The sequence below is a fragment of the Rosa rugosa genome, chromosome 4, assembly GCF_958449725.1.
Source record: "Rosa rugosa chromosome 4, drRosRugo1.1, whole genome shotgun sequence".
NCBI classification, from domain to species: Eukaryota; Viridiplantae; Streptophyta; class Magnoliopsida; order Rosales; family Rosaceae; genus Rosa; species Rosa rugosa.
In genome coordinates this window covers 20,496,661-20,516,207 of record NC_084823.1, presented here as the reverse complement: position 1 = coordinate 20,516,207, position 19,547 = coordinate 20,496,661, and the positions used below count along the sequence as shown (strand labels likewise).

The following is a 19,547-nucleotide window of genomic DNA, read 5'->3' as shown; positions in this document are numbered from 1 at the left end:
GAGACATGTTTTTGGGGAATTGGATTTTTGCTGGGGGGAAGTGTTTTTCTGGAATTGGTCCGCATATACATATATATATATATATATATACAGATCCTATCAAGAGCGGAGTTCCGCTTTGAAATTCCGGAGTGAACTTCGAGTTTTGGGTCTTTTTTAGGTCGCATATCCGCATCTCGACCGTTCAGTTTTTAGGTACTAGTGTATAGATCGTCTCTGCAAATTTTCAGCCAAATTGATGACCGTTAAGACATTGATAACTGCCTTAAAGCTAGTACGGTTCAGGTTGACAGATTCAGTCTGTCGATTGGTTTAAATGAGTTAGATACTTTAACGATCATCAATTTCGCTGAAAATTTTCAGAGAGGATCTATACACTAATACCTAAAAACTGAACGGTCGAGATGCGGATATGCGACCTAAAAGCGACCAAAAACTCGAAGTTCACTCCGTAATTTCAAAGCGGACCTCCGCTCTGGATAAAATCCCTATATATATATATATATATGATTTCGTGTATTTTAATGGTGATTTCTCCTCTCTCCCCTAATAATCATAATATGTTTATTGGTAGGCAATAATATGATTATTGAGAGTCAATAATATGATTACTGGGGGGCAATAATCATATTATTAGGGGCTACTGGGGGTCAATAATAATATTATTGGGGCACAATACTATTCTCCCGTGACTTATGAGATCTCATACGAGCTTTTTGAGAACTTCGGCGGCCGGTGACCGGACTCTGGCGACAGGTGACCGGAGTCGGGCAAGGTCTCCGGTGACTTCTCTCTCTAAGTGACAAAGAAGGAGAGGGCAAAATTGTCCTAAAAATAAATAAAAAGTAATAAAAAAAATACTTAATTGGGTATTAAGGAAAAATATATATAAAATATTGTGTAAGTGGGCAATCTCTTCGAGTGTTTGGGTAAGTAGAGTTAATTAACCCCAAAATTGTGTAAATGGTCATTATCCCTAATAAAAAATAAAAAAAAAGACCCGAGCACTATGACATGACAATGAATTGTCAATTATTATTAGGATGACAATGTAATTGTCATACTCGCCTTTTCCTCCTCATCCTCTTCTTGACCAAACATATTTGACAAGATCTTTTCGTAGATTACTATTTCCAATATGAGAGCGTACCCTCTGATAATGAGACATATATTCGCCATTGTAATTTGTCCGGTTTTTGGATTAAGAGGTAAGTTTGGGCCATCATATATTCTTGCTCGATCTTTCCTTGACCTTTTTGGTTTGGTTCATCATCACCGGACTCACCATTATAGTAGTCATCTCGCTTGTTCTCCATAATCATGTTATGGAGTATTATGCAAGTCAACATGATTTTCGATAATGAATCCTAATCCCAACCTCTTGCGCTAACTATTGCAAATCGTGCTTGTAGAATTACAAATGCCCTTTTAACATCATTGCAGTACGCCTCCTGTTTTGTGGAAAAATACTCCTCCTGCTCATTCTCAGGTTGTCTGATAGGTTGCATCAGTGTCGCCCACTTAGGGTAAATACCATCAGCAAGGTAGTACCCAAACTCATAAGGAGTACCGTTGACATAGTAGTTAAGATGTAGTGACTGACCTACTGTGACAGTATCAAACAAAGGGGAGCGTCCGAGAACAATGAGGTCATTTAAGGAATCAGCCGAGCATGCAGTGGCTAGCATCCGGAGTGCGCACGTCAATTTCTGATGAGGCAAGAAGCCCAAACGCCTAGCACAATCTTGTGACTGCCTAAAGTATATATGGGTCTGCCGTCTGTACATGCTCTAACAAGCGGAGGAACATTTCACGCCTCATCCTGTAACGTCGTCTGAAAGTTTCGGCAAGGTAACACAGGATCAGCTACAAAGTAATCATTTAACAATTTTTCATTAGCTGCCTCACGTGATCGATGATGGGTAGTGCAGCCTGGAACAAAACCACACATTGAGGTTGTTGTTGAAATGGGTTAGTAACCAACCAGCTAGCTACTTCTGCCATAACTTGTGTTGTATTTCTTCGCCTCTGCGCATCATATTCTTCATCTTCCTCGTGTTCACGTTGCATCTCATTCCACTAAGAAAACTAGTTCGAATTCATTGCAAAATGTAATGAAAAGTTATAAACTGAAAGAACAATTAGAGAGGAGATATAGGAGATAGTGAGATATGCATTTGAAACCACCATTTTTTTTGAGGTTTGAAGCTAAAGATATATAGTCCAGAGAGTTGATCACAACAAGACACGCGGCATTCAAAAATCCTATCGATAAATTTGATAAGACTCTGTAATGATTAGTCTTGCCACGTCGACACTATATCTAATTGGGAATCTACAGATTTGCTTCTGAAGTGGCACATGGCACTTAAAAATCCTATCTGAAAATATTATCAACAATACCACATAAATACCTCATCCAAATATACACCTTAAAAATTAATCTTTTTCTCAAAAATTAATTTTAGTCTAAATTAAAATATTATTAAAATAAAATCATAAAAATTGAAAAACATAATGTAAAATCATAAAATACTTGAAATGGCTAAAATTTAGCCCTACCTTACTGGAGATGGTTCACATGTTCATGAATAAAGCATAATATTTTTGGGGGCTAAATTATAGCCCTGACTCCAATATAGCTCTCTCTTACTGGAGATGGCCTTACTAGCATGATGCTAGTGAGGGATCCATTTTTTTTTTGTCATTTTAAAGAATCCTTTGTGGGACCACTCTTCAATCACATATCGGCATCTCGACCGTTCATTTCTTAGGGCTCCATGAGTAGATCACTTATGTAAATTTTCACCAAATTGGCCAAAAAAAAGGATCATTCACTAGAAGGGCCTTGTACACAGACACATGCGCACATATATACAGAGCTTCTCACCTAAGGACCAACTTTTGAGGGACTATAACAGACAAGTTCATCTGACGGATGATGATAAATGTATAGTTTTAAGTTGTAATATTTTCGGCTTTTAAATTTAGTACATGTGGTTGAGATCTACTTCTCTTTCACAATCCCTTAAAACTGTCCCTTGGGTGAGCAAGACTATATATATTTTTAAACAAAGGCTGGTGCAGCCGCTTTCAAGCCTTCATTAATGAAAATGTTAATTGAATACAATTGTTGGAGGGGGGGGGGGGGAATGTAAAGCCTAAACCCCGAATTACAATAAGTACCTAGAGAACATCCCGAATAATAATAAGAGTCTCAACTAATCTTATGTATTCAAATATGCACCAACTAGCAAGGGTTGACATACCAGATATCTGGGCAACATTTCCTTCACAAGGATGCCATACCGGAAAGATAAAGCTCGTACAAAGCCATAGAACCATTAAACCTGCTTTCCCACTATGCTACCGACCTAAATTATAATTGGCGACACTACGTTTCATCTTGCCACTAAGAGATTGCGTTCATTTAATAACGACTCGGCTCCTCTCTAGGACAAATAAGGTACTTTCAGTGCAGATACAGGGATTTAGCCTGACTCTTCCTACAATAACTCTAGGGATTTATTGTAAATAAAATACACCTAAGCAATAGAGAAACTATTGAAAATAAATAAAATAGACCATAAGCCCACTAGCAAAGGCCCAAGAACAGCGAATGTTAATGTTGGTGACCGAGAGGTCTAACTAACGTTAAAGAATGAGAGAGAAGAGAGAGAAAGAGGGACACACGATGTATAGTGGTTCGTCTCCCGCCTTAGCGGGAAACTACGTTCACTTCAATATTGCACTATATGGGTTTGGGCCTTGCGGGATTACAAAGTGTGTAATGGGATGGATTTTAAGTGGGAGGAGGGGTCCCTTTTATAGGTAAGGGAACCCCTCTCCTTTACATATTCTTCAATGTGGGATCTAAAAACCACTATTCTAGTCTAGAAAGCCATATTGTGAATACAACTTGGCAAGGTCGGGAAGGTGGCTTCCCGACGAGGTTCTGGCCGCTTCCGACTACCGTGGCGTAGCTTGGACATTGGGTTATGGGATGCATGTCGCGGTTGGGTCCCACCATAGCTTGTGGGCCCACAAAGAGGGTGTTACTTATGCTTGGTGATGTGGTAAATCCTCCATATTATTGGAGGTATGTACAGCGAACAAGCCCACGACCCAGTTTTTCCAACTACCAGCCTGCACCTCGTGCTTTCCCACTGGCGATGCACGTAGCGCCGTCGAACCACGATCTGCATCAGTGGCTAGACCAAGCTACCGTCGAATCCCACCGCCTTCGAACAATACATACATCGAAATTTTATGGCGAAATAGGTAGAAGCACATCACCCCACACTCGTCGAAGCACGCTGGACCGCCATGGTGCTTAGATTCCAGCTGGATCTAGAACGTACCCCGGATCTAGTACCGCGCCCTCCACAAGGCTTCCACAATCCTGGCAAAAGGGGGGTATAGGCTTTAGTGGCCCAAGTTGGTGGTTGTAGACGTCTCCGCCTAAAAACAGTGCTCCATTGTACCATCGCTCCTCTTGGTTCCAGCCGCAACTTTGACTCCGACCTTCACTAATGAACTGACTAATAGAACCTACCTGTCAGACGATGACGTCCCGAAGACGTGCTACCGGATGGGATATGGAAGCAAGAACCGCTCTCAAACTTTTCTTCTCCTCTTCTGAAAACTTAGAGCAAAGCCGCAAAACCGCTGAATCCCACGTAATTTATGTATATTTATTTATACACACTCAAATAGATACATAGTATTTACATTGAAGAATTTAATTTGATATAATATATTTCAACTCTTTTGCTTCTTTAGGGAAAAGGTTAGTGAAGGAGTGATGAGCTTGTATCCAACGGTTAACCGTTAACATCTCAATTCTCTAGCTCTCTAAATTTTGTAATTAACTACCTTTGGATATAGCTTCTTGATTATTAAAGAAAAAAAAAAAAAATAGCTGCGTTGAAAAGAAAAAAAAAATCGAAAGGAAAGTAAAAGAGATCCATTACATAGTATTAGTTGAATAAGTAGAGAACCAACGTGTAAAAGATTGTGGTACATAGACAATCTTGTTGTACCCTTTGAAATTTTGAATTTCTCTTTGCACAAGGGGGGTATTATTTCAGAACATTACAAAAATGAAGAGGGTATTATAACTACGATTACTTAAAGTGAAAGTGTTTTGCAAATGGGTGAGCTAGAAAGAGAATCAAGCCCCCCCACTTTTCTCTCCATTATTCCTTGGACCAAAATTATTATTATTATGAGGAGGAGTAGGATGATGAGTTGTATTATTCTCTTTACTATTAATGAGAGATGTAATAGCAGCTGCAACAGCAACCCTAAATTTAGGATCTGAAGCAATAGCACTCACATTTTCAGCCATTAATGCTGACGACGACGTCATACTTTCTTCCCCAGATGTCCTCCTGCTGTTACTCAGCAGATGATGGTTGCCCATCATCATCGTACTATTACCAGCATTATGGTGATAATTTGCAGGTTTGCCACCCATCCAATTGTTAAACCCCAGCGGTGCAGATGAATGGGAGGAAGAGCCAGCTGAAGCTATGGCAGTACTAGTAGAAGTATCACTGAAGTTGTTGGTGAGGTCGAGAACGATTCCTTTTGAAGGGTCATGATGAGGCTGATGATGAAAGGAATTTAGGGTTCGGAAGTTTGATGAGGAGGAATATTGATGAGATATTGATGAGGGGTAGTGGTTGTTTAACATGTGGTGAGGGGTGTTGTAGTAATTATTGGGAGGGAGGGAGGCTTGGGTCATGAAATTAGAGGAGGGTAGTGTTCCATCTGAGAGATGGTGGTTGCTTGAATCTAGTAACATAAAGGAAGCAGCTGCTGCAGAAGCTGTGGAAGCCATGGCAGTTGCACCAACTGGAAGTGGATGATTATGTGTTCCTTCGTATGTTGTTATCAGTATGGACATGTCCTCTAGGCATCTTTGGACCTATATACCATTAATTCAAACAATTGTACGTATTTTCTTCGATCAGTTATTCAAAAAGAAAATATAAAAACAAAAATTGACAGTCTACTATAGCTTTGCAGAAACCTCTTCAGAACAGACTATATGTAATCGCAATCGTTTAAAACATTTCACCCTTTTTAAATTATCTTTACATACAAAACCTCAACCTATAGGGGGTTGTTTTGGATATATACAATTTGATGAAACTCAAATAGCTAGGAAATGGCTTATTCAAGCATTTTGACCGACTATATATGCATCTAGAGTGAGTTTCAACTTTCAAAAGAGGATATCCTCTCTTAGGAAATTAATATAAAGAAGGCAATTGCACCAGTTTGTAAGCTAAATCCGTCCATATTTAAGAATTATTCTAACAGAAATTCATCTAACGTACTCAGAGATTGTTTGGCATTTGATTATCCTAAATCCTAATCATTTCTAACTTACGGAAAGACTCACGTATATATACTTAATTACTACAAAGGGCTCTGATGAAAGAAATTCGATTAGACGAAAAAATTGCCGTAACAATAAAATAGCATAGATGTATGGGTTTTTGGGCTAGCTAGTCCAAAACATAGTAGAATATGAATTAAATTTATTACCTTAAAAAATGAACTAAATTAATTACCTGTTTTCTAACAGGGCATCCAGGAGCTACTGTGCAACGGTAATAGGCTCTGGGGCAAGGGTTTCCTTTCGCGATTTTCTGCCCATATTTCCTCCATTGACACCCATCATTCATCTGAAGCATATATAAGACGGGTACTGGTTAGTCTTTATCTGTCATATCTTCTCATATGCATCTCTGAAACTGACCAACACGTATATATAGATTACATATGGAACTAACTCACTGTGGCAGATTCACATCTTGCTCTAACCGAAACCCTAGCTTTTCTGTTGGCTTGGGCGGCATGGCTAGTGATTCCGGCCAAATCGGTCCGCTGCAGCTTGTGTTGTACTGATGATGTGAGACTACTACTCGTCAATTCTTCCTTGTTACGTTCTTGGATATCATGATCTTCTCTCTGATCCCTAAATTCATTGGTTTGTAGCCTCAGTGACAGCCCTAGTTGACTCTCTTTTATGATATCATCCTCACGTGCCGGTGATGGAGATCTATGACGACGAATATCCGACATCTTGGGAATACTACTTTTTGGAGGATCAGCTTCATCATGATCATTACCACGAAGCGATAAAAAGGTCTGAGGATCCTAAATCAAATTATTCAGATATTTATACAGAAATTAATTAACCACATTATATATATTCGGATTAAGTACAAGAAACCCGCCACAGTAATCAATTCATGATCATGTATCAAAAAAAAAAAAATCGTGATCTGAAATAAAAGTACAAAAATAAATAAAAATAATTGGTTGAGTACCTTGGTTTGGCTATTTTGATGGACAGCTGTGAATTTCATTTGAAGATCGTAATAATCCTTCATGGTTTGCTCCACGACCTTCCTCAAAACCTTATTTTCTTCTTTCATGCGACTCATCTCCATTTGCAAAGCGCATAACTAGTGCAAACAATTAAATTTTATCAAAGAGATCGAGTAATTAAAATGAAACATAATCTCATAGGTATATACGTACCTCCTGATCTGTCTTCAAGTTATTCTCATGCAAATATGTTGTCTCCAGTACTACTGAGGCATCATCATCCACTTCACCTGCAGCCGCTTTTGGTTCTTCTTCAATATTATCCTCTTTGATCTCTTCTTCTTCTGCTGCTGCTGCTGCTGATTCTTCTTCGATATCCTCGTGGACTTCGTCTTCGCCGTCGTTGCCATCTTCTTCTTCTTGTTCTTTTTTAGGAGGGTGATCAATTTTCAGTGAAAGACCAATTTCCAAGTCGTTCTGATCATTCTCTCTGCTGATCCCCATTGAGATACAAGACAAAGTTGCAGAATCTCTCTGTCTTCTTTCTCTTTCTCTCTCTCTTTCTTGTTAAGTTTAAATGCTGCTTTTGAGGCACCGAAGTCAATTCTCTCGCCTCAAAGACGAATTATAATTATTAGACACACAAGGACGCATCTAAAGCTTTGACTTTAATTGGGCCCTTAATTCACTTCCCTTAAATTAAAGACTAGAAGAATCCCAATTAGCACTTTAATAAGACTACTGACTTGGACACTCCATGTACAGGGGAAATATAAAATCGGCGCGCTCATTAAGGTATTCAACCCCTAAATCCCACATCTAACTCCCAACCAGGGGCGGATCCACGTATAGGCGAGCTTAGGCAGTTGCCTAAGCTGGATTTTGCTTGTTTACCTTAATATATATATGTTGGCTTAAGGAATTCACTTAAAACTGACAGAAAAGGGCAAACCCACAATCAGCCCACTAATCTCATCACCTCTAGAAGGGCAAAACCACGTTTAATATATATGTTGAGGTATAATATATATAGATAATTGATATGCATGGTGTTGTTTCACAAAGCACTATGCCACTATCGTTCATATATAATTGTATATATGTAAAGCCTTAAAGGCTGAAGCCATGCTTTTTGCCATTCCCAGACGACCCCATTTCCCATTTCTCATTCTTTTTGCCATTTCCAGACGACCCCATTTCCCATTGCTAGCATAAATGCAATCGTTTGACTTCATATTTTGTCTGTTTTTAATGAGGCAAGTGTTAGGAGTCACGAATGATTTATCACAAGCATTACAAAAGAGGGATCAAGATATTGTCAATGCTATGGATTTAGTCAAGGCATGTAAGCAGCAACTACAAAAAAATGAGGGAAGATGAATGTGAATGGGATGATTTTCTTGACAAGGTTTATTCTTTTTGTGGCAAGCATGGTATCAAGATTCCCAATATGGATGATGTCTTTGTTGCTCAAGGGAAATCCCAACGGAGAGCTGAAAAAATAACAAACCTTCATCATTATCGAGTAGAGGTCTTTTATACTGTGATTGATAGACAGCTTTCAGACTTGAATGATCGTTTTAATGAGGTAAACTCTGAGCTTCTTTTCTGTGTTGCAAGTTTAAGTCCAGATAATTTATTCTCCGCTTTTGATAAACAAAAGTTACTCCGTCTTGCCAAATTCTATCCAAGAGATTTTTCTGAAAGAGATGTCTTATCACTTGAAGACAAGCTTGATATTTATGCTAATGAAATGCGATTCAACAATGAATTTTCTCAATTGAAAGGAATTGGTAGTCTTGCTAAAAAATTGGTGGAGACAGGAAAACACAAAACACATGCATCAGTCAACAAGCTTCTAACTTTGGCTTTAGTTCTACCGGTTGCAACAACTTCAGTGGAAAGAGTATTCTCAGCTATGAACATTGTGAAGAATCCACTTCGTAATAGAATGGGAGATCAATAGATGAATGATAGTTTGCTTGTTTACATCTAATAGCATTGGTAATGATCCTATAATGCAGCGTTTTCAAAATATGAAATCGCGCCGTGGACAATTACCGTCTCGTACTAAATTTGTAATTTAATAATTTTTTTTAATATCTTACTAACTTAGTTGAATCTTGCCCTACCTCACATTTACTTCTGGATCCGCCACTGCTCCCAACTCCCATTCCCATGTACACTCTTTGTTTTAACCAATATAAATAGTCCTTCAAGCTATTATACATACTTGGGTAGGTATGAGCAATTTAGGGGTGGCACTATTCGACACAAAATCATAACACAATTTGTACATGACATTATGTCTATATATAATTGTTAATTTGAAAGAAATATCGTCTTATGAGTATAGTGAGTACAATCTTCGACAAGAATGTCTTGATCATATTTGAAAGTTTTTCGAGCCAAAACATTTCTAAGGAAAAAAACAACGTCATACAAGCTAACCCATGCGCAATATTATTTGTTTCATAGTGAAGATGAGAGAAAGATGACCCCTTGAGGTGCTCAAAGAGATGTCGGCATGCACACATGAACTTGGACATATGGAGCTTTGATTATGAGTCAAAAGAACTGGAGAAAGGGCAGTGCTGCAACGCCACGCAGACTGCATGCCCTCCCGATTAGAGCTTCGACATGTTCTCATGACCTATACAACGATGAGATAGCTCATATATGTGTATCCCACCAATGAGGCCCTCGACGAGTTCCTTCTAACAATGCCAATGTCCTCAGTTTTGGTGTCTTACATAATTTTTTTTTTTTAATAGGGTTTTGAACCCATCCTAGTTAGGAGGCTTAGGCCCCCACGCGTTGTTCAGTTTATTGAACTAATATTATGCAACGGAGGCCGGGACATAAAACCTAAACCTCGTATAACAGAAGAACAATTACAATAATCTTCGTAGAATACATACTGAATAATATGAATAATAGCAGGAGTTTCATCTAACCAAACATAATCAATATAAAATAAACTAGCAAGGTGTGCAAGCCTATGTGCAACACAATTTGCTTCACGGTATATATGTCGGATTTCCACAAATTAAAAAGAAGTTAAATACTCCTTACAATCATAAAAAATCCGACTTAGCTCCAATAAATTTTTCTCTTCACTCTTAAGTACTGCAGCAATTGGAAGGACAGAGTCGCTCTCAATTTTTATTTCCGTCCAACTTTGGTGTTACCAAGAAGAAGACCAGCTTTGCACGCATTAGCTTCCATATTAATAACTAATGCATAAAGGGTCTAACAATAGCTGCAATACCTGTGCCCAAATCATCTTTGGCTACCACCCTGATACCCATATCACTTGTTTGGGTCTCCTTATTAATACACAATCAACGTTGATTTTGTGTTGGGGAGAGTAAAGATCTGACATCAGGAAAGCAACAACAGAAAATATAATTTATAATTGTGTGGTTTATTCCTAATTACACGGAAATTTTTTGAGTTAAAAGTTAAAACCCATCCAACACATAAATAGATGGTTAAATTAGAACTGTACCAGTGCGATAGTAGTGACAATGCTCGTTGCTGTTTGATACTTGGTACCATCCCTCATGATGCTTTGATCTTGTACAGAATCAGAAAAAGGAAAAAGAGTAGAGAAAGTTTTGACATATATATCATCTTCCCCTGTGGAATATGAGGCCTGTATGATATAAAATTATAACAAGAGTGAACCTTAGGATCAGATCTGGTATTTGTCAACTACAAGAAAAATCCCCCCCCCCCCCCCCCCCTTTCCCGATAGACTCGTATGTCTATGAATAATATATACTTGTGTACTGCATATAAGTTTCTTAAATGTTGTATCCCATGCATCCACAACCTTCCACGTTAACTATAGAGACTTAATATATAGCACAATTCATTCCTTCGTGTGTCAACTAGTTTGTTTCTCCTCTCATCTCCTCTGGATACAAGTATTATGAACAAAGTGTAGAAAACTAGTATATATTTTATAAATATTTAAGGTTGAATCAAATCAAGCATCTAAAGACCTAGAGCTCATTCATATGCACATATACTTGATATGCAGTACACAAGTATATATTATTCATAGACATACGAGTATACTTGACATGTATAGAGCTCATTCATTAGCAGCTTGATATTTCCTAAGTAATTGTTTATACAAATTGATGGATTGATTTATTACTGTATGATGTAGTCGGGTAACCCTTATAGCTTCTTAATATGGAAATATAGTAAGTAATTATTTTCACTATTGGTTTATTACATGAAATAGACCTCATTTACTCTAACGAGTATTTACCTTAAAGTATGTACCGATGTATTTTGATCACTCCCTCCCCATAGGTGCCGCTGAGGTTATCGATCCAAGGCTCCAGATCAACTTGACTATTGTGGCTTTCGTTCTATGGCCGAAGGTACATCGAGAAGTTAGATCCATTCGTTGAGCACACATAGATTAACTATAGACAGATGTCATCGGACTTATGATAGCATTTTTTTTATGACTTGTTCTTAGCGTGAGAAGACGCCTCTCCTAGGATGCAAATCTTGTGCACATCGATCTTATTGGCCATCGCCATTCAGACCGAGGAAGTTGGAAAGATATTGAGAAAACCCGGCCTATTCTTAGGAAACTTAGCAGAGCGACCCATATATAGGTCTTCTATTCTAGAGGTACAAAACGTCAAAACGTACTGAAAAAATGTCCTTTATAAATTATAATTCTAACTTATTATTTATGTAGATCAATTTTGAAGAAACTTTGGTGAGTGATTAATTTCGATTTCTTGTTACACATACTCATTCTTTCAGTCCAGTTGCCTCAGTACTTACATATAATAAAAGGTCCTTTCTATTCTTAATTTTCACTTAAAACTAAGAAGGGGAAACCCAACATCATTTCGAAGAGTAGTTTTGGCATTTTAAAAAAGGGTGGTGCTATTCACACACCCATTTTCTCTATTCACACATCTCTCTATTTTTTCATTACTTGAATACAATTTTTTTTTTTACAAATTACCCTAACGGTACTTGTAATTATGTTTCTTTCTCTTTTTTCTTTTTTCTAGTTAGCAAGTCAATCATTAAACAATAAACCAATTTTTCTCGTGAATCTCATTGCTGATTAGGAAAAAAAAAACATAATGGGCAGGACGAAGTGCAATCTGTCAAAAGTTCTCCAATTAGTGTGGCAAAGTTTAGGGCTCAGATGAAAAATCACAATGTAACTGAGTTTGGGAATTTGACCTCTCACATTTGATTAATCAACGTTGATTCAAGATACCATTCCCAGTGATATAAAACATTCTATAGAGTGATGATATGACTAAAGTCAAAATGAAATCAAAGGGTCAATAATTTCAAAATTATCAATTAATTCAAGTCAAAACCATGATTAGCGCAAGCCATACCAAAATCAAACTAAGACGAACAGAATGCACAAATTTCAAGCTCCTAGTCCACCAAATCATTGAGAAATTGATCTTTTTAGCGAAGAGCGATGGATTGAAATACACCAAATAATTTCAGTTAAAATCTTACCAAGAATGATGGATTCAAAAGGACTCGAATGATCACTAAACTCATATTTTTCTTCCATGTCTCCATTGCAAATCAGATGTAATTTTTTCTTCTTCCAAAGATGGGTCTAAAGTTGCTTGTTCTGCCATAATTAAACTTCAAAGCATCACGTTAGAGAGATAAAATGATATGCTAGAGAAGTTTTTGATGGAAAAGAAAAGAGAAAATCGCAAAGAGTTTTGAAGTTCTCTATGTCTACAGGAAAATAAAAGTTTAAGATTTGGGAATAATTGACTTGCCAAATAGGAAAAAAAAATGAATTGCAAGGGAGGGTAATTAGGGTAATTTGTAAAAAAATAATAATATTAAAATAATAGATAAATAAAGGGAGTGTACGAATGGCACCACCCTTAAAAAATAATACTAAAAGAGAGGAAATAGCTAGCAGTTCTCAAATTCAATTTTATATCCAAAATATACCAAATTACTTGTTAATTTTTTAAGTGCCTTGTACATTTCAACTATCATTTATAATATTTGAGTCTTCTTCATGATTGGTCATATACGTATTATTTTTTAAGAGACCATTAATGAACAAAACCCCTTAAACATATCACACTTGCATTTAAAAAGTTTAATTGAGATCAATGAGACCAGTGTCAGTGGAGACTAAAGAAAAGACTCGTGCAAATAGCAAGGAAATTTCACCCATGATTTGCTAGTTCTAAAGGATCATATTATCTTGTCTTAGTTTTTAGTTTTGGTAAACTCTAATATTCATATAATATTGTCTATGGGAGTTTATGAAATTGATAAGTTTGTTCGAATGCACATGTCATAACATGAGTGGATTCTTAAATTAAAATTCCATGTTTGTAATGAAGAAACAAATATTAAATTGCTGCTAAATTGTAAGAGTCAATACGTTTGTTTGGACATAGGGATCCATAATCTACTCAAAATTAAAGCTGTACTTCGGCCTTGTAATGAGGGCATTAATCGGGACCATTCCATGTGGTGACCAGACCTTGATGGGATCAACCTCTCTCTCTTTTTTTTCTTTTTTTTTTCTCTACATTTGATTTGATTATAATACAGTGCGAGAAGATGAAAAGATTTGAGAGCATACAAACCCTAAACACTAGAGAGACGAAAAAAGGAAAAACTCTTTTCTTCTTGTACGACGGCTTCTCTTTACGTCGTCAAACGGACCAATTCTTTAGGACCACATGTTCTAAAAAACGGCCTAGGCGGCGCCTAGGCGCTAGGCGGTAAGGAACCGATCAGATTTTGGCCTAGGCGTTGCCCTTAGGCGCTGGGCTACTAGGCGGTGCCGCTTGGGCGGTGCTAGGCAGTGCTAGGTGGGGACTAGGCGGTTCTAGGCGGTGCTAGGCGGCCCTAAACCCTAATTTATTCTATATTTTGACTATTTTTATATTTATAATTAATTTTTAGACTTTAAATATTTTTATTTTTATTATTATAGGTCATAAAAATTTAAAAATTAAAAAAATAAAAACTGCTTAGTCCCTACCTAGGCTCCCGCCTAGGCCCTTAGGCGCTAGTCCCCGGGTCACCGCCCGACTAGCGCCTAGCGTTTTTTAGAACCTTGCATCAGTTTGACACAGTTATTGTCAGGTAGTTGGAGAGTTGGGATGTCGGAGAGCTGTTGATCGAGGGCTCTGTCAACAACAATCTTGCTGCTAGTGGCTTTATTATTCGAGACACAAATGAAAGAGTTCTGAATGCTGGAGCAAATCGATTTCGCAAAACATCCGTCCCTATTGCTGAAGCCCTTGCTTTGAGAGATAGCCTGAAAACTGCTCTCAATCAAGGATTTAAAAAAGTTTTAGTTGATTGTGACTTATTTAAGCTCATAATTAATGTTGTTAAAGGTCATTACTCCCCTCCTTGGCGCTTATTAAAGACCATTTGAAACATTTAACATCTAGCGATGCTATGTGACTCTATCTCTTTCACTCATGTATCCACATAGGCTAACTTTGTTGCTGATACTTTAGCTAATTTAGGCCATAATTTAGATAATGGTCATGTTTGGACCAATTCCATTCCAGCTCAGGCTTCTAGAGCTATTTTGTTCGATGCTGTAAACATTGGTTGCCCAAGAGGCTTTTGCTTATACTATAATTATTTCTTGTAAAAAAAAAAAAAAACCTTTAAAATAATCTTTAGAGTATGCAATTAATGCAGGAAAAGTATGAGGGAATATGAATCGCATGGGGTGTGGGAGGATCCACTTTTCCCCCAAATTTTTTCCTCATGCAGGAAAGTTGTTTGTGTGACCAATATAGGAAATGATAAAGTTTCCCTTTATAAACCTTCCATTCTACGGACAACTAATAAATTTTTGATCCCTTCAAAAAAAAAAATTGATAAGAAAAATATATTAATACATGAGTGCATCTAACCCATACAAAAAAAAAAATGAATGCGTTATTTTCTTAAATCTTTACGTAATTTCTCGTTCTTTATAGACATGACCCACAATGTCTGGTTTAAGTGGATGGGCCTAAATTTAGTAATTTTAAATAAAACCCGGCCCTTAATATTTAAAATTATTTTGAGGCTTGACCCAATCCGGCCTGTTTACGACCTCTATGGAATTTTAAAACATAAAGAATTTGAAAAACATCGAAAAAAATATTCGTTAACGGACTCTTATCTGGTAGAATATGTGGCTATATTGTTATTTACTATATACTAATATAGAGTCGATATGAGAGGGCCTCCGGTTTTTGCGGAGCGACCTGGAAAAGCGAAACCTCGGTTTCGTGATGGCGGCGTGGAGCGTCGTGGCTTCCACACCAGACAAAGGCGAGTGAAGGGCGGTGTGGAATTAGAGAGGCCATGGTCTCTTTTGCAACGGCGTCGAGACCTCGAACTTGTTTTTCAAAGGCTCCGGTTGAGTACATGCTCGGCTGAGGGTGGTTCTGTGAACATGGGTTGCTGGATCGGGTCGGAGCCGAGGCGTTGCTGTCGATGCCTTCCGGTTTCGGAGCGACTGGGATCCAGATCGTTGTGGCGGCCTCCACTGACCAAGGTTGGGCTCAAGGCGGGGCTGCTGGAGACGATGGCTCCGGTGCCGTCGGGCTATGGTGTCACGCCCCGGATTTTGAATAACAAATCCAAATCCGAAACATGAATTAATACAACTCACATAAATACAACCTGAATTTTTTCTCAAAACAACCACACCTCACATCGCTCGATATTACATAAACCAAATCTCAAATTTGTTTATTACAGCACACTCTTACCAAATTATATTGTAAGACTCAAATGAGCATAACTCACCTCACAATTACAATTGCTGTAAAACTAAAACAAATTCTCTAACCCGCACGATCACCGTCCTGATTCTCCTGACCTGCAGGATTACCCGCTACACCGTTTGAATAGTGTACCGGGATTGCAACAATACAAACCCGGTAAGCTTTTTGCAAAGCTCGTATGAGTAAATGAAAGGATTGCACGATTTAAAGTAACACAATCAACTCAAGCACATTTTAATTTTGTTTTGCATAAGCATTGAAGTGTACAACATCACTTCAAGCATCAATCAACTCACATCTCATCATGACTACTCAATAATAAACAACTTCTTACTCAATATATACTCACAGGCTTATGATTTATTTATATAAATCATCCCATGCAGTATATTATACTTACAGGCTTATGATTAATTATATTAATCACCCCATTCAGTATATCATACTTACAGGCTTATGATTAATTATATTAATCACCCCATTCAGTATGTATGTCATACCCAAGGGCATATGATAACTCGTTTATCCCCCAAGCAGTATGACGGCAGACAGACTAGAGCTCTAACTGTATCGTAAAGTGTCACCTGGGCCAAGGTTCACCTTACGAATGACTGCTTTTCTCAATTCACTCGACTCCTCATTTAATTCATCTCAACGACTCAACTATCGCACTTTACTCAATTACCCATTATCATAGACAACACAACATCTAAGATAATTCACATATTCCAAAGGGTAATGCTCAAAATATAACTCAGTAAATTACACCATCCAATATATATTCCACGTAAATATATATATACGTAGTCACCCACACAAGAGTGACCACTAATACTAACTATAGTTCACATGCAATAAAATCTAGAAATTCATTTTTATAGTTTAAATACATTTTACTTACCTATGGACCGTAGTCGATCAAGTCCATATAATTTAAAACAAATATTTATTTTCATAAAACAATTTCCACAATTTCTCAATTAAATAAAATCACCGAATTTCGGTTCGTGAATGAACCATGTGCGATTTACTCACCTCGATATTCCCGCTGCGTGTTCAATTCAACACAATACACACCGAAACCGCTCACCCAAGGAAGACCGTCAATCACCTAGTCAAACATGACCTTAACTTAGCCAACAACTCAAAAACATACTCAAACGACAATCCAACGGTCGGATCGAAATTAAATGATGATCCAACGGTCGGATCCTCACGGATCGCCTTTAGGATCACCCTCCAAAAATCATCACGAAGATCCAACGGTCGGATCTTCCTGAATCGTCCTTACTAACATATTCACAAATTTATACGAAAATCCGACGGACGGATTCTCACGAATCGCCTCCCTAATCACTGTTTTGCATTTATACGAAGATCCAACGGTCGGATCTTCGCCCATGACCACACAAAGTCATCGGGACAGTCATACGATCAACATGTTATAATTTGAAGTAAAACCGATGGTCAGATCTTCGCAGATCGTAAACCGAAGATAAACCGTAAAAACGTTAAATAGTAACGTCAAAACGTAAATCCATTATTTATCCACATTTTCTAAAATAACCTTGTAATATATCAAAACGCTCGTATGGATGCGTAGATCATCGTCCAGATAATATAAACTCAAAATAAGGTCCGACCCGCCGCCACAAGCGGAGGTCAGACGGTGGTCAACGCGGCGGTCAACGAAGGTCAACCACCTCTGATGCAAAAGTCGTCAACTACAAACTTCTTCAAAATGAAAGGGTGATCAACTTTCATACCTGGAGCTAAGCCTGGTTCGGCCTAGATCGTCCTAGATCAAGCGTTGAAGTTGGATTAATCTCGGCCGCACGATCGGATCCTAGATTGAATCAGAGGCGTTCAAAAAGTCAAACCTTGATCTAGCGGTCTACACTCAAAATCGTGATGAAAGACTTACATGGGGATGATCAGGGGGAAGAGGAGATCACGAAAATGGGAAGGATCGGCCCGTGCAACGCCGGCGTCGACGTTTTACGGCCGGGTCGGTTTCGCTCGTCTGGGTGTCTTCGATCCAGCTTTCGGGGCAGCGGCGGGCCAAGACCACACCGGAGGGCGTTTGGGCGTGGAGCGGCGATCACGGTGGTGTCCGGGTCCGGGGCTGGAGGACGCCGGAGGAGGGCCGTTCGGCCGGGTCGGGTCGAGCGGTTCGGCCGTGTGGGAGAGGAGAGAGAACGGAGGGTTTCGGGGACTGTTTAGCAAAAATTAGATTTTTTCGTCCTTAATGAAAAAATCAGAAATTTTTCCTATTTATAGAAAATTCCCAAATTTCAAATATTCATAACTTATTCATACGAACTCCGAATATTGTGTTCCACATATGCACGAGATCGTATCGACGAGCCCTACAACTTTCATGCAGGAAGTTTTCCCAAATTCCGTATGTATAAAAAGTCAATTTCCACGAGCCCCTAAATAACGTTCGATTTCGAAAATTAATCGTTCAAACTAATTCCACAACTTCTCCGAGACTCGTACTCGCTCCCACTATCGTGAAATCATTTCTAAAAAATCCACGGAATTTAATTTGGATTTTTCGGGGTATTACATATGGGGCTGTGCTACGCTTCGTGGAGGCGGTAGGAGGACTGGCGATGACCGGACCGGTGGCTTGGACTGGTATGCTGGAGATCTGTGCGGCGGCGGGTCACAGGCAAGAAGACGATCCAGAAAACTCGTCGGGAAACCCTAGTTTTGCATTAGGGTTGACTGGGCTGCTTTCTGGGCCCATGATGACTGGGCCTAGGGCACGAACTGGGCTAAAGGCAGGGACTGAGCCTGAGCTCAATCTCACTTTTGGACTGTTTGAGTCTGTTGCAGAGGAATTCGACAGGAAGAGCAAGACCAACCTGTTGCCGAGGTTGTTGGCTCCTGAAGAGGCTGAGGATGGTGCTAGCTCCAACCCTATGGGGATGAAGTTAGCATTTTCTTAAGTCTCTCTGCTATTAGACATATGGATCCAAGCCTTTTAAAGTTGGAGTAATCTCTATGAGTCATTTTAAGATGTTTCTAGTTGTTATTTGTACCACAAGTGTGTGCTGGCAGATTAGACTAGATGAATGATTTCTTCCTTAGAATAGCGAGGTTGTTCTTGCTTGTTTAGGCTTGCTTTCCAGTGAGCGTCCCTTTAGACTTTAATGAGTTTAGTATTGGCTTAGATAGGTTTATCTGGTTTTACCGGATTTCTTATGTAAGTTCTGTTAGACTCTGGCCTGTTTTCATGGCTTTGATATCTAATAACATCAAATCCTATTAAAAAAAAAACGTGAGTGCACTATTCAAAAGGGACGAAAAGGACGGTTTTGTCCTCATTTTTTCTTTTTTTACGGTTCTGCCATTCACTCTCTCTGCCTCTCTCTCTTTCTCCTTTCCCTCGCT

The 19,547-nt window shown here is 38.6% G+C and overlaps 1 protein-coding gene across 2 annotated transcripts; it reads right to left on the bottom strand.

Annotated features, from left to right (window-relative positions):
- Nucleotides 1-4,956: 4,956 nt before the first annotated feature.
- LOC133745924 (probable WRKY transcription factor 9) lies at nt 4,957-7,951 on the bottom strand. Of its 2 annotated transcripts, none has more exons than XM_062174085.1 (5): nt 7,561-7,951; nt 7,347-7,484; nt 6,811-7,173; nt 6,585-6,698; nt 4,957-5,932 (listed from the first exon to the last, which is right to left on the bottom strand). In XM_062174085.1, the coding sequence occupies exons 1-5, from the start codon at nt 7,849-7,851 to the stop codon at nt 5,174-5,176; spliced, it is 1,665 nt and encodes a 554-aa protein (XP_062030069.1). In that variant the 5' UTR covers nt 7,852-7,951; the 3' UTR covers nt 4,957-5,173. The 2 variants fall into 2 exon arrangements, with proteins under 2 accessions (XP_062030069.1, XP_062030070.1); XM_062174086.1 differs by having other exon boundaries at nt 6,811-7,164.
- Between the last annotated feature and the right edge of the window lie 11,596 nt (nt 7,952-19,547).